We start from the raw sequence: 16,684 nt of genomic DNA, 5'->3' as shown, positions 1-16,684 counted from the left end.
TATATATATATATACATATATATATACACATATATATATATACATATATATATACACACATATATATATATATACATATATATATACACATATATATATACACATGTATACATATATATATATTTAAAAAAACATCTTAAGTCTGTGGTTTTCAAAAATAGAATATATGCGCTCATCTAATGAATGAAATTCATGTTTGAGTCCCCTAATTGGGCAATGCTTTTATGCATAAAGTCACCAGTCATCACTGAGCAGTTGAGATGCAAGACGCGCGTGTGTGTGTGTGTGACTACGCACTCCAAAGTATACGTTCAAAGTGAGATAAATCTCAGCACCAACCCAAGAAACTCATTATCTGTGACATTGCCATTCTCCTGAGTTATTATTTTTTTTATAAATGCATTAGTTTTATATCAATCATGCAATGCAAGGCTAGTGTTATTCTTTATTTTTCTTATCATCAACACGCCCCATTAAATGACTTCCACCAACGATATGTTCTTCCCTCAGCCAAGAGGTAACTCTTTAAACACCTAAACAAATAGGATTTCATTCAAAAAAAGGCGAAATAATTCTTTAAAACAGCAGGGTGTTGTATTGTATTGATTTTAGCAAACATTACTCATACAGTTGTGCATTTCTTGGGGACTCTGTTAATTACTATATATGTTGTGCTAGTGAGTATTTACTGCAGCATAATGTAGGTGAGATTGACTGTGTGTCTGTGCTAACGGTCATTAAGCGTTTGTAATTGTTTACAATTAAAGGCCTATGTCACAGAGGAATAAGCTCAATCGATCTGTGGATGCACAGAGAACACTTATTGGTAGAATCAATTCATTCGTTGATTTTGGTCTTTCTATGGAACATTCAAATATAGAGTATCATCAGCCTTCACACTCCTTTATCACTCCTTTATCATGTGCGATTAGAAAACTAAGTATACTTGTGAGCAGTGTATTTTTCTTCCTCAAGATAATGTTGTCTTGAATCATGTCAGTGCTCAGCAGATGACCTTGTTTATTGGTCTCTGCACCATCGCTTTCCTGGCTGCTGTGACGTCTGGTGGCCAAACGACAGTGTGTGGGTGGGTGTGTGTGTGTTGGGCCAAAGACTGGGCCAGGATGCTCCTGTGGTGCACCAAAGCTGTTGCCCCCAGCCGGAGGCCCTGTGCTCCTGGCATGCTCACTCACACTCACACACACACACACTTCTCCTCTCCTTGTCCTGGTATAGAGTCTGGATACTGAGGGAGAGGAAGGTGAAGATTTGGCAAGAAGACGGACCAGATTTAGATATATTTAGAAAGAGGACTGGCATCAGTGCAACACCAATGTCTAAGCAGCTGCTCTGTGGTTTTTAATGAAGGCTGCTGCTGACAAGCTGACGTGGATTCAGTTGCTGTGAGGAATTTAATTTCCACTTTAAGGGCTCCATATTTTCATATTTCAAAAGTTTTCAATTTGCAAATTGGACCTTGTGAAGAGGATATTGAGATTTGATGATCACATCAAGACAACATTCAATTTGTAAGATTGTATCAAGTGGAATCAGCTGATTCCAAAAAGTTCAAAAGTAACACAGAATCTAAAATCGAATTCATCAGTTTTCTAAAAATGTGTCATCCTCAGCTTCCGCCGGTCCTTAGCAGTGCAGGTAACTAAATTGGTCCATAAAACGCACCGCGAGAGCAGCAGTTATCTTCCCCATTTACATTTTCACGCACACAGGCCTTTGTCATTTATCAAAGAACGCAGCTGCTCATCTTTTGTACTGATGATTCAACATCTCACATCATCTGTGCTGCAAATGATCCAGACCTGTATTCCTGGGAACCAGAGACACCCAGGATGTGATAACTCTTCCCACTTTGTTGTTTGTTTACGTATTATCTATGGCAACGGCAGCTCATGTACATGCTGAAAATTACCCTTGAATCCATGAATAACTTAAAGTATGTGAGTGTAGCCATGTTTCATGTGTTATATTCTGTTAAGCACATGTCAAATATGAAAAATGTTATGCGGTACGTTATATGCCATAAATGTAGGGACCAGTAATTGCTTTCTTTATTCGGTAAGCGATTGTAAGCATAACACCATGTTGAAAGGGATGGGATATAATACAAATAATTACATCCATAAATAAATATATGATAAAAATAAATGTTAGCACTTAATATGTACTCCTTGGAATAAGAAGGGAGCACATATATTTTTGCTTTCCCTTTTTGAGCGTCTTCCAGAGAGATTCTCAGTGAAACAAGTTGGGATAACCTTTATGCTTGGCGTATTAGCGCCCATGGAGTAACTAGGCCTTTGGGGGGGTGGGAGATAATTTTAGCTTGTTACCAGCAAAATAGGTTACAACCTTCAGCGGCTCTGCTTCTGTGAGAGACACAAAGTAGGGCACGAGCCCCGTAATGCACGATAACGACAGTGTGTTTTCGGGATCACAGGGAGGTTTACTGCGAAACAGACTGCAGTGTGTTACTATAATACAAACCTGGCCCGCCACTTGAACCATCATAGGAACCTCCAGGACTCCCGTGTCGCTGTCAAACAGCTTCTTGGCGTCTTTGGATAAGGAGCTTCTGTGAGAGAGCAGAACAGGCCGGTACACTGTGAGAACACACGCTATATTATGCAAAGTTACAAGTAAAAAACATTTGATGTTTTGCATCTTGCTCAGGAACAGAAAAGAGCAGAGGCAGCAATTAGGAGGTTTTGCGACAAACGCACGATCGCATCAGTGATTTTAATAATTGCGATTTTTCTTTTTTCCTTTCTCAATACATCAGTCAAAAGCCACGAGCCACTGTCGAGCTCTTCAAAGACAGAGTGAGATTCAGACCCTGAAGAACCATTGCTTCACTTTAACCCACGGCTGTAGGATCGGCTCGCCAGGGAAAGCAGAGGAAGAGATGCAGAGCGCGCCTCCACACTACTGTAGGTTGTAGCCATGGTGATGGGAGACGTAAGTGTGATTCAAAGAGGCCCGGTAGTCATGCACAGGCTTATGTAAAAACTCCAGGTCCTTCAATATAGCACAAACACCGCATGTATAGTTAATTATCATGTAAACAGTGGTCAAATGTCTCAGATCCGCCCCCGCCTCCTCCCTTTCTCTCTCTCTCTCTCTCCTTCTCCCAACACCTTTCTCTTGTTCCCCTGCTATCCCGTTGCTCTTCCTTCCCCCGTTTCCCTCCTACAGGATCAACTGTCTTCTCTCTTTCCTCCTCGACGCTCCTAATGCTGGTTGAAGGCTTGAGAGCTAATGCTGTAAATGTCAGCGGTTTTTAAGGCTCTCCAGACTTCTTCCAAAGCACGCGCTGTTCTACTCAAACACCCTTCATGACTCAAAAGCTAGAACTCAAGTCAACATTAAATCTCCTCATTTGCTATGAGGACTAACAAAACAAAAAATATTATATATATTCCCACCCCCCGCAGCTTCAGCTTGACCAATGAACACCAATGAAGACGTCGCTGCTGGAGAGTCACTCTTGATTGAGCTTGGCAGGGCAGAGTGGTAAAGCGTGGTGGGACATCGCCAGGACCATATGCTCGGGATGAATTTTGCGGATGGATGGGGTTTCAGATTTGTCGGTGTCCTGCACAGATTTACTTGGGTGCTTTTGTTCTCTGGAGCCAGATTATCCGCACAGCCTCGACCAAAAGCAATTCTCCTCCATCAAACTAAAATGAAAAGAGCCTCTGTCAATCTGTCTGTCTGTCCTTTATGTCTCTCGACAACTGACAATCTGATTGACTTGAAACTTGCAGGATGTATTACTGAGGGCCCGAGGAAGTGCACTGTTGAGTGTGAAGTTGTTTCTATGAGCGGTTCTGGAGAAAGTTGCAAGCAACACCAGGGGCCAAGCAATCGGCCAAAGGGACACTGCACTCGTAGACTTTAATGACACTTCTGAGATTAGTAGAGGACAGAGTACAATTTGCTCTCTGTGTCTCGAATGCACACCGAGATATCTATTTTATCTCGTTGTGCATTCCTTAAAAACCTGGAAAGTCAAAGAAAAGATACGAGACGAAAGGACGAGGGCAAGGATAAAAAAAAAAACTCAGACATATTTCAGACATCAGGAAACTTTAAGAGCGTTTGATTTTAGGAAAGTGGCTGCTGTAGTAATTCCTTTTACCCGATGGGGTCAAATTCAATATATAAGTACATATTCCTTTTCGGTATGGACTGCTGCTTGGATTTCATCACCATTAAAAAGTGATGATGAAAAGGCTTACAAAACAGACTAAGAGGCTTAGGGATTTTCCACTATATGGGGAAATGTATTGGCAAAAAACACAATAAATTACTGTGAAAAAATGTTTTTAAAATCATGGTAATCAGAAAAAAAATGTTTGCGACTCATAGCATTATTAAAGTTCCCGTTACTGTGAGTAGTGAACTCTCAATTGAAAGTACTGGTCGAGCTGTCTGGTGTAATCTGTAGTAAATCATCCTTGTAATCTCCCTTTTATCAGCCTGAACTGCCGGGGGGGGGGGGGGGGGGGGGCACATTGCCTCGCTCTTCAGGGATTACACCTAAAACCGTTCATTCAAGCAATCCTATCCAAATAATCATGTCATCAGGTTAAAATGATTCGTCTGGTCTTGTGTGCCAGATTGAAACTGTCTACATGCCGACTGTTTCACTTGACCCAAGAAGCTGATCTATTGTTCCTCGAAAGTAAAGTACGTCTTTCTCTATTGTCTCAGAAGTTAATATATTCTAAAGCCAAACGTCCTAGCCAAAGTAAGTCAGGTTAAAGGGAATGGTTTAAATGTGGTGATGTGAAACACCTTCCATTTGTTCAGCGATTTCAATAAGTCTGTTTTGACGTCTGTTTCCCCCGATTGGAGAAATCAGCTGACCAATCAGAGCTCTGTTGGCGGGATCAGGGACAGGCACGTAACCTTTCTCCATAGCTAGCTACCGAACAGCCATGAAAAAGTGACGGACAAGTGCGGATGAGCACGACTCAACTGTAGAGGTTGTTGTAAGCCGACGACATTTAAAGCGCCATGTTTCTTCATGTTATCATGAAAAACACTCGAAGCGACCACCAGCACAACTTCAGTGTCGACTGAGAAGGGCAAAATAACAGAATAACCCCATTTCTAAAACAGAAACTGGCTGACACGAGCACAGTATCGGGCTAAATGTAGGCAACGGCAACTCACTTAGAATATTAGCCTGTCGGTGTCCATTTTAATTCATATAATTCCTCTTGGCTGCACAGGATCTGAAACGTGTGAACCACTGGCCTTGATGTTGTTGAGAGGGGTATTATGCAGTGAATAGAACACTGCTCTGGATATGGGAGAGAAACATGTGGGTTGCACGGTGACAAATAAAAGTGGAGGAAGACGGGCAGAGAGGGATGAAGCAAAGGGAAGATGGTGAAAGATGTGGGCAGGTTGCGCACAATCCTTCAGAGCTCGAAGCAAGAGTGTGCTCACCCTCTCCCAAAAGCCAGAGGAGGGAAGGCAAGAAGCGAAACACCTGTGTAAAGAATGAAAGCTGTGAGTCATTTTGAATCCAGATTTAACAGTGTGTGTGCGCGCATCCGTGTGTGTGTGTGTGTGTGTGTGTGTGTGGATGAAACAGTGAGTGAAGGCAGTGCTGCTAATGAGGATTTGGAAATCCAATCACAGGCTTTGGCTAGGAGGACTTGGCAGTGCCAATTTAAATGACACACTGTCACTGCATAAAACAAAAGCAAACAGAGACGAGACATGTAGGAACCAAGCTTGCTGACGTGCAGGAAACATGGCCATGGTGTGAATTCTTCCGTGCAGGTGGAGGACAGGTAGAGGATACTTAGGGCATCTTTAAGCATAATTCTGATCTTTTTATTCGTAGCTTTTGGCCACTATTTCTATTGGTTTCGACAGCACTGTGCTCACCTAGCCCCAGCATGAGTCTCTCAGTATTATCCTTACATTCGAGTCGCTGAGCAAAGCATTAGTTTTGTCTGAAAAATAATCCCTGATGATGTTTTAATAACACAGAATGGATTTAAACAACCATTCTGTTCGGAAGGTATTTACAGCATCCTCAAAGCCTGAAAGATTCCTTCACCAGCACAATAAAAAGCAACTCTTCGGCCAACTCGGTGAGTCCGACGTCATCGTAATCTATAGATCTAATCTACAAAATAAGATCAAGATAAGATAAACTTCAGAGCAAATAATGAGAGCGCGGGGAACTGGGTCTGGTGTCTCGGGTTACGTAAGCGGAATCGGGGTCAGCATATAAGCAGCGGTGGCTGGTGGATGCATAGAGGGCTGAGAGGAGTTTGAGAGTAACGGAGAGAGGCAGAATGGATGCAGAGTTAGAGGGGAAGTGGAGGAGCCCGGAGATAAGAGCGCTGTGGAGATAATTTGAGAAAGGCAAAGAGAGAGAAGTATAGTTAAGCAAGGAGGTGAGAGGCCAAGCAAACGAGAAAGTATGTGTGAGAGAGTGGGAGAAGACAGCGCAGGAGAGAGAGAGAGAGGGGGAGAGAGAGAGAGAGAGAGAGAGAGAGACGGAGAGGAAAAGTGTGATCGGGAGAGAGTAGGGAGGGGGTGGTAGCTGTAGCTGCGTTAGTGCTTGCGAACGCTGCACCATCTCAGCAGCAGTGCGAGTAATGCTGTACTCTAATCCTCGCATTAAAACCTCTGCTGATTCACTAAGGCAGATTACTGACATTTCCCCACTTTCCCCCCTGCTGAACGATGACCACTGCATGCCCCAACCTTTGTCATGTGTGAATAAAAATATCCTCCTGTTGTCATTATTATTATTGCTTTACATCAATATCCTCTCAGCCATCAATACGCAAAGCTGCTGAACTGTGAAGGGAGAAAATAACAGGAGGGTGGGCAGAAGAATACTAGCGCCCACACTGGGTTTTTACATACTGCACACGCCTCTCATATCTGCCCTGGGGGTCCCCCGTCCACTCTCCTGGCATTCACACTGCGGTTCAACTCCTGCCTCTCCGTCTAAATATAGAGCCTGTGTTGTTGTGGAAAGAATTACCGTGTCCTTCAAAGTCATTAGAAACCATTACCATCGCGCTCAGAGTGCAGGTATGTGGAAGCAACACTTATATACCCGCTGGCCATTGACTGGCTATAGATCGTTGCCATTTGTACATCTGTAGGACTCCACAGCTCGCCTCTATTAAAAAGCGTAAGCTATCAGTTGTAGTGAACTAGTGAAAGATATATCCAGCCGATAATATCCTTTTGATCAGAAATTGAATAGTTAGTTTAAAGGGTTTTCCTTTAAGGGTTCTTTGTAAGACTTTTCATCCAAAGAGCTCGTTTTGGAAGAGAGAGTTCTTCAAGGATTGTTAAAAGCGTGGGTGTTCCAGCCCACACACACTCCCAAAAAAAAGTGTGATTTTGAACCATGATTGTTGAGGAACCCTGGGGGGGTTTCTCGATGAAACCCTTTGAATACTAAAGGGCTCACGGGAGAGTTCCTGGGTGGGTTCTAATTGGTACCCTGAGGAGGTGGAAAAGTTCTGGATGGAACTTCCAAAGAGGGTTGTGGGCAAAACCATTACACCATAGAAGGTTTTTCTGTAGAACTTCTCATTGGGGGTTCTGGGTGGAACCTTTTCCAGAAGGTTCTTGGTATAACCCTTTAGGTTTGGTTCTCCCATGGGAACAAGCCAAAGAACCCTTTATGGTTCTAGTTAACACCTATATTTCAAAGAATGTGGTATAATGGTGTATTGTGTACTACTACATCTCTATCTACCGCCATCAGCACTTTAACCAGACTGTTCTGTGAATAGTATTTACAATCTAAAGCATTTTTTGCTCAACAGGAAAACTGTATGTTTCTTCTCTGCTGAAGAAGAAGAAGAGGCTGGGAAGTCACAAAACCGCAAGCCTGGCTCAAAACATATGACAAGTCTCTGAAACAGTTTGCACTTTCACAGAAGGTTGATCGAATCTTAACAAGGTTATGGTCCGAAATAAGATGATGAATGCTCCAGTGATTCCATTATCATTGCATCCTCTGTGTGTCCCTTCTTACCTCGGCAGGAACTTGAGTTGGGCGTTGAAGCTTGATTGGGCCTGGACGAAGCCCGTCTTTGGAAGGATCTCCATGTGTTTCCTCATTTCCGGGCACACCTCAAAGGTCAGCTTCAGGGCTGTGCTGGCTCTGTCATGCAAAAGATATGGTTGTATTAGCTTACTACTAAACACACCCAGTACATTCCTTTAAAAATGCACCTAATCCAGGGCGATCCGCCCTGTTAAATAATTCACAAGCAGTATATCGCTGAGGCAATAATAATGCACAGGAAATGATGCCGACACTAGCAGTCTATCAGGTGGCGCAAAAGACACGATGACAATCTCAAACGGTAAACGCGGTACAGACAATACTTTTGTTTGAGTGACACAGAAATTGCCTCGTATGGAGTGATGTACCCCAAGTCCAATTCAATCCGGTGACCCAATTTTCCAGGAGCTTCAACAGATGGTCGCGCCTGTGGCCACGAGCCTCAGTTACAGCCGAAGCTTGTGATATAAATGGCTCTTCACCTTGGGAATTCTCCAACACGTCCAACCACAGCCCACACTCATAACAGCTTCATAAAACGATGACAGTACAAACACACTGGGAAAAAAAAAAATCCCTCTGTTTGCTGGAGGTGATATGCGCATACAGCGATAACATTTTGCCATGTCTGCTTTCATCCTCAAACGATACAAAGGTGAGCGATGAGCGAGCTGTGGCCAAATAGATTGAGGGAACCCTTTCGATTCCCCTCTCAAATGGAATGACCCACTTTGAACAGCAAGGTCAACCAGATGGTTGTTTCCCCGAGGCAAGGACTCTCAGGGACACTCGGGGATATTAAGCCGCTATCTTTATTCCGGCCAAATGATAACCTTCAAATCGCTCTCGGAGGAGTATTCATGGGTACATAATCATTTAGGGAAATTAGGCATTTTAATTAACAGGGGCATTTAACTGATCCTTTTTTTTTTTGCCTGCGACCAGTTTATTACTGAAGCAATGTTTAATGATTTAAAGGTCACTTCACAGCAATTCACATAATTTGCTTCCTCAGGGTAATAATCATGACTATGTAACCATCACATTTTACTAATATTTTTGTTTCATTTGGTCGTAGACATGTTAAAAGAGACGCCGGTTTAAAAAACAATTTCTCAAAGTGTTAGATGATTAAATAAATGGATCTCAAAGAAGATTGTCTTACAGTTTATATGTTGTATTTTTAAGCCCTTAACACCCTTTTGTCTACTTTTGAACGAGGGTTGTTTTTCATGGTTTGGGGTCGGCCCTTTGGTTCCAATTAAGGGCCATTTTAGTGCCATTTTAATGCAAGGCCTCTTTCCTGTTACAACATGACAATGCCCCCAATTCACAAAGCCTTGAGCTTGACGTGATTCCCTTCCTGGGTTCGTTTGAGTTTCACTGTGACAGACTTTGGAGCATTTGCTGCATTTCATCCCCCTTTCTCTCTATTACACTGCCTCTGTAATATTCCTAAAAAAAAACTTTGTCAGAGCAACATTGATAATGACACTCATAATCATCATTGAGGTTTCTTGGCAATTGTGTCAGCACATGTTCCAGAGAAATTGCTCATGTTGAGTCTACACGCTGAGTGCCCACGGCAGCAGTAGCGCCTCTTCCCTTTTCTTAGACGGGCCAGGTGACTGTGCTTGCTTACACCACATATTGTATTGCAAAGCCTCATGGGACACCAAGCCTTCTAACCGTCCCCCACAATGCAGCACTGTCTGCTTTATACGATAGATATTTCAAAATAACCAACTGGAAGACCAAGGTTATTAATTAGCAACTACGGTTCTATTATCCCCAAAATAAAAAAGAAGAAACGGCCCCGAACAACGACGACAACAAACTCACATTCCCTCTTGCCAAAACAACACAGGACACAGGTTGGACAGCACATTATGCACGGTAGGCATTTTAGAAATACAGTGAACAGAGAGAAACCAGGACAGAAGGCTTTGTGAAGGAACAAAAGCTGGTTGAATGTGTTTTTGTGGCCAGAATTTGGGCAGGAATGCTCAACTCCCCAGCAGGAGCCAGTGGAGGAGGGTTTAAAAAGTCCAGGCTCCCTGTTTGAAATGAACTAAAAAAAAAAAAGAAAAACCCTGCCAACCGTCTGTAGAATATTCCAATCATTGGCTCACAAGCTAAAAAAAACCAAACACTGCGCATTTTAAAGTCTCTTAAAAAAATCTTTCAATTAGTAGGAGTAATATGCAAATCACTGGCTCACAGACAAGAGAGACATTCAATTATGCTTTGTGCTGGTCTCTTGAAAAATCTGTCAGAGACTAAGGAGGACTTGTGGGATATCTACTCATCTACTCAAAGGGAAAAGTGACAAATTGCATGATGAAAGCAGCGGCTCTCTTGTTGTCCCCCCCCCAAAAAAAGCCTGAAAAGCTATTTTGTGTTCAAATTACTGTCTTGGAGGCAGAGTGACATGTTGCATGGTTTGCTGTTGCAAACAACATTTTTTTTTTTTTTTACTTTAAAAGCTGCCGTTAACACTGATGCTGTCATCGTCACATGTGCTGGTGTGCCAGCGCACCAGATGGCAGTTGTCACAAATCCCTCACCCCCACACGTGTACTCCCTCCCCCCTCATGGGACACAATGACTGGCTATGTGGTGGCCGGCACGCCTGCAAATGTTACAGAGTGTGTGCATCATAATGTATCACATCCATAATCACCATGGGATTTACCGTTTGTCCTGCGTTATTGTATGGACCAAAGAGGATTGTGGGGATGTGGGCTTACTGCTTTGGCCCCTTGCATCATCTGGATGTTTACGAACATTCATCAGCCAACGCATCTCTATTTTATTATGTCCGCACATTTGTTGAATCTCTCAATACTTGGCTCCGAGCGCAGTTAGGACACTTTGATGTTGGGCCAGCTCACTTTTAAGGGATTTTCCATGAGCCGGTTTTCTGTGAAAATGTCTGTTTTGGCTGAGACGGAGTACGTGAGGGAGTTTTAGTATTGCATTCAGATAAGCCAGCGTGCTACATCAGCAGTTTGTGCCACTTTCCAAACTCTATTCCAAGGATGTTTCCAAGCATGACAACAAATAAAATGGAATTACGACAAGCACCGCACACTTCTGCAGTAATCTCATTGGGCTGAGGGGTTCAAGGCGGCCTCTTAAATATTAACAGCCTAATGTGTAGCTCATTATAATAACCTAGCAATTTGTTGTCAATATGCCTGATGAAGGTCTATGACTGAAACACTGCGTTTTCAGTAAACTTGTGAAAAGCGCTGACACTACAAACTTCACTATCCTCTTCTTCTACTTTCTACCAGATGTGGTGCATGAGACAATACCCACAATGACTTTATAATAGACTGTTTAATACGCACTCTGTGGTAATGACATATACTGACTTGGCCTTTTCTGACATGCTTTTAGTTTGCCCACGTTTAGTTTTTCACGTCTTTATCTGTGAAAATTGAGCTGTAGAGTTTTCAATATTACAACATTAGATAACACCAATTCATGGTAAAGCATTTACTCTTAAAGATACAGTGTGTTGAATTGAAGGAGATCTGTTAGCAGAAATGGAATATAATATTCATAATTATGTTTTCATCAGCATATGATCACCTGAAACTTTAAATTGTTCACTCTCTTCACTGAGTCCGCCATGTTGCACCACCATGTTTCTACAGAAGCCCAGAACGGACAAACCAAACACTGGCTCAAGCAAGAGCCTTTCACGTTTTTGCTCTACCTGAAGGCCACCATAGCTCTCGACGCGATCTGAGCGAGGCGAATGGCGATACCACTCAGCGGCTCACGTTACCTCAGTCTTTGAAAGGAAGGACTGAGCAGAGGGGCATTCAGTTGGTTGCAATATGCAACCTCGCCACTAGATGCCACTGCTTTTAAAGTATTACAACTTTAAAAGCAAAAGGTCTGTCTGTTTAAAAAAAAACAAAAAAAAAAACTTTTTGAGATTGACGACATTAAACGCCAGCATGATGTCAGAGAGGCACTAAGAAGTACTCTGACATCTCAAATCGGGGTGGACCAGAGTCACAAGGGACTCTTGCCTTTAAACTACCTCAGTATTGTTGCTGTCATATATCCAGAAAGTTGTGGATAGAAGATGTTTACAGACATTGACAATATTTTATAATAGAGTAAATACATCTTCAAAAGGTGATATCGTTTTTTACTTTTCTCACGAGATGTATTGGTTCAAGACGTTTAAGCAGAAACAAGTCTGCAGTTATTTTTGGCCTCTCTGTCCCTTCTAATGAGCTTGGATTTGTGACCGCTTTCCCCCTTTGCCAATACCATCCATTTGTTTGGCATGTGCAGTCACACATTACACATTGCTACATTACAGTTTATATTTGTGATGCTTCCACAAATAATACAGCAGCTATTAGATCTCTTTAAAATGCCTCATGATGCTCTGACAAACCATTGGTAATGATTGTCACAATGACATTGTTCACTGGCATAGAAATAAAAACAAATTCATAGTTGGGTGGTGTTGGTAGGTATCGTATGGAAACTTTGCTATGGTATTTGTTTCCCCCAATGGTTTACAATACATGGCTATGCCCCAACTGTCTGTCTACAAAGGCTAAATTGTACCTGGATGCTGACTACAATAGAGAGGTCTGAATCTGCACCTGTGGTGGAAAATGTGTCGGTCTCATTTAAGTAAATTGCCTGTAAAAGATAAAACTAGTCCTGGAAAAATGAACAATTGGTGGATACTGTGCTGTTTCCTTTGGGAAACGATCGTACGTGTGTGTGTGTGTGTGTGTGTGTGTGTGCGCGTTGTGGTTGTGGACCATCTGCTCCAATTGTACATGAAAAAACAGCCCATCCCAAACTGACAGCGACTCTTTTTCTTGTGTCCTTGCTGTCAACGTTCATGCAGGTGAACATGAACTCATCTTTAGCATGACTACAACTCATAAACACTGATTACAAAGATACAACTTTCTTTTATGGGCACCTTGCAGCGAATACGATTTCGTAATAACTTCCACAAAAGTAACTGATTTATAATTAATATGAAGAGTTGAACATAAAAATGTTTAAACAAAGATTATATTATGCAACCACTATAGAACTCCCTGGTTCACTCTTACAAATTCAAATAAACTCCCCAAGTGCACCTATTCCATTTTGTTATAATCAGTACCAAATTAGTACGCTTGTCCAAGATCCTAAAATAAAAAAAGGGATTTTGATTAATTTAAAGGAAATGATTAGGAAAGAAGGGACCTGTAAAATAAAGGGGTTACCCCCAGGTCTCATAATCTGGGACTAGTCCTTTAATAATACCAATGCCAATGCGTTTTTAATTGCAACGTGCACATCACCTTGAGAACTAATGGAATTGAAATAAGGCTTTGTACAGTTTCTTGGCACACTATGTTTGTCCTTGATCCAATGTCTCCAACAGTACCAGACGATTAGTTAATGTGACACTAATATGGTATTAAATGTCGTCTCGCGTCTCTTAATTTGATGCGTTGCCTGTTCAAACAAGGTCGTTAAACAAGACATTTGTGCGAGTGGCTCACTCTACTCTGAAGTGTAAACCAATTGGACATCAACAAGGGATAGAACACTAGTTTAGTTCAATTATAAGGGCAGAGGGACTTTTCTCTATTGAGTTACACGTATTGTTGGTGTTTAGTAAGTCATAGAAAATGAGCTAACGAGGTATGCAGATAATTGTTTTTTGCTTGTGTTTTTTGCATCCTAATTTACTTCAGATTTAAAGAATAAATAACTTGTGTTTTATTTGACAAAGGTGTTATTACTGTACTGTAAGGATTTCTTGCTTCATCAAGAAATAGAAGAAGAACACAAACAGTAGTGCAACATGTTAGGTTTGTAAGTGCTGTTTGTACAGACTTAATTAAGTGACACAATCAGTGAATTGTTGAGTGGATTCTCTAAGACGCCTCGCGCGTTACATTCTGGGTTTTGATTTCGAGCCGACCACGAACATGAATACACTTCTAAGAACCACAGTGCAGCTGTGCAACAACATTTCTGCATCAAGGTGTCTACATATATGACAAATCTGTCAGCCATCTCAGGTTCTGGGACCAACCTGCTTTGGACCATGATACTGTCTTGATAGAGGCGGTCGAACATGCAGATCTTCAGGTCAATGCACGGCTGAACCACACATACAGGGACACTGACTGCGACACCCCTCGCCTGGATGGGTATCTGTTTGTTTGCAATCACAAATGGTTTGCATGAAATGATGCTAATATGAAATTTATTGCGCTGTAAACTTTTAAAACGACTACCCTGATATGATATTGTGTCTTACTGGTTTGCAGGTTAAGTCAGAGAATTTGACGTGGAAGTCCAGTTTGGCCTCTCCTGGAATGGTTGGAGTGAAAACAACTTCCAGTTTGAGGCTTTCAAAGGGTCCAATCTCCCCTTCTCTAACCTGAGGGAGGGCACATCAAACAGGACCAGGAAACATTGGATTTTGTAAATAATAATTGGTGCATTCTAAAAGAATTCTACAAAACAAAGTAAAAAGACCAGTATATCTACAGGACATTCCCAATAAACACAAAGTCAGACCAGGGCACACTTTAGTTTAACCGTTTTTCTCCACGACACAAAACCATTTCTACCCATGTAGGGGAACTGGAAATCTCTCAGAAGTGCAACTTTAAATGGCATGCAATCAAACTACACCGAAAAGCGGTGTGGATCGTCTGCTCAGCTGCAAAAGCACCAAGGTGGTGGGAGCCTTTAAAGAGAGGAGGGAGCCATTCGTGCAGCCACTGCCTCAACACTGTGGGACCGTGATAGCTTGATGGATAATCTGCCATTTAAAACACAAGTCTTCAACCGCACGATTTGAAAGTATCAATCAAATTGACAATAACCGAGCGGAAGGCATCCAGGGAGACATGCAGCACACAAACACAGCCAGAACAAGCGCAGAGGGAGAGGCGTTGCACCATTAGCCCCCCACCAGAGAGACGTAATGAACCCTGAACAACTCCAGAACTTCACATGGGCCACAAGGCACACACAGCATCGATGCTGAAAACAAGACAGAGAGGCGAAAAAATCGTCGACAGTAATAGTCTGTCTCTTCAGAAACAGACCGAGCGTCTCTCTGCTAGTCCAGTTTGATAATGATATTGTTGTGTTAGATCTGTTAAAAGACATTCATCTAGCCAATATCTCCAAATAGGATCATTGGCATACCAACAGCTAGCAGCGTCCCTTATGTTGGGCTAGATTGGTTTGTCCCGTATTGGACCTTCCTTGTTCTGTACTGACTGCTACTCTACTCTGATCAGCAGACGACACTCTTATAGATCCTAGATCTGGTACAACAGCAGTAGCAGATCATGTGTTAATCACGTCACAGGTGAGAGATCATTCAGTCGTATATACAGTATTTACATATGTATTCCTGCAAAATGATAATGGCGATTTGGCATGTGCCAATATGGAAAAAAACGAACAAAAGAAAAGACTGTGCAGCTACAACAAATAATAGGAATCCAAACAAAAATGTTGGTTAAACCAGTCAGCAGTGACTGGTAGAAAGCCTTCAGTAATTTATGTCAACGAGAATTTTCAATTAGCCATCAAGGTGAGCATGACCTAATATGCTTCCACAGAAATATACAAAGAGGCCACACTAGCTGAAGAAGCAAGCAATATCGGTATGTTCTTTATGACATCTACAAAGTAAAACGAAGCCTCCAATATGTACCATATGATTAAACACGGACTCAGCTACAACAGCAATGAGTGTCTTGTTAAGCTCAACAGTGCTTTGTTGGGTGGATGGTCATTTTTCCAAAGCATAGGGAACACCAACTTGATCATCATGTCCAGGATTTTGTCCTCAGCGTGCCAGGCTCAAATGCCTTTTTAGAGAAGATTTTCTCTCAAATGGTCAGACTCGAGAAAAAGGAACTTTAAATATATGTGAACCCTGACTTGTCATCGAGGGACTTCTCTCTGGCCGTGAAAAAAAGGACAACAGACTGCTTGAGTCAGTCAAGAGCAGCACCGTGGCTCGCTCCCTTTTGTCTCTTATTTGGCAGTGAGAAAGTTGGCAATCCTCGTCTACAGCCATGCTGACAGCTCTATGAGACTGTACTTGCCAAAGTACCATTAGCTGAATGCTAACATCAGCATGCTAACATGCTCACAATGAGAATGCTAACATGCTAATATTTGGCAGGTATTAAGTTGACCATGATCACCTTCTTATTTTAGCATGTTAGCACGCGACCATTTGTAAATTAGCACTAAACACAAAGTACAGCTGAGGCTGTCATTAGTTTTGCAGGGATTTGGTCATTAACTAAATTCTTGGACAATAATAATGTTAGTAGATGAAAGGTCAGGGGGATCACCAAATCAATTGTGTTACTGTAACTGAGTATTTTACAATAGGACCAAATACTTACATTTCCTAGACTTATGTCACCGGAGTCTGAGTGGCTCTGGTCCATCTGGACATGCACATCGGTGGACACACAAGTCTCAGGAATAACTTCTGGACCTGTAGCTGAAGCCTCTGACACACACACACACACACACACACACACACACACACACACACACACA

The 16,684-nt window shown here is 42.1% G+C and overlaps 1 protein-coding gene across 6 annotated transcripts in view; it reads right to left on the bottom strand.

The window, feature by feature from the left end:
- Positions 1-16,684, bottom strand: part of cfap74 (cilia and flagella associated protein 74) — a 60,688-nt gene that overhangs the window by 19,593 nt on the left and 24,411 nt on the right. For 5 of the 6 annotated variants that reach the window (XM_031868700.1, XM_031868705.1, XM_031868703.1 and 2 more), the window contains exons 19-23: positions 16,525-16,634; positions 14,400-14,522; positions 14,172-14,293; positions 8,054-8,182; positions 2,506-2,593 (exon numbers count right to left, since the gene is read on the bottom strand). In XM_031868700.1, coding sequence (XP_031724560.1) covers positions 2,506-2,593; positions 8,054-8,182; positions 14,172-14,293; positions 14,400-14,522; positions 16,525-16,634 — 572 coding nt within the window. The remainder of the gene's footprint in view (positions 1-2,505; positions 2,594-8,053; positions 8,183-14,171; positions 14,294-14,399; positions 14,523-16,524; positions 16,635-16,684) is intronic. The other variant, XM_031868704.1, reaches the window with a different exon arrangement.

Source organism: Anarrhichthys ocellatus, unplaced genomic scaffold (assembly GCF_004355925.1).
Source record: "Anarrhichthys ocellatus isolate YVR2014 unplaced genomic scaffold, GSC_Weel_1.0 scaffold44, whole genome shotgun sequence".
Classification (NCBI taxonomy): domain Eukaryota; kingdom Metazoa; phylum Chordata; class Actinopteri; order Perciformes; family Anarhichadidae; genus Anarrhichthys; species Anarrhichthys ocellatus.
This window is presented reverse-complemented; position numbering and strand designations above follow the sequence as displayed.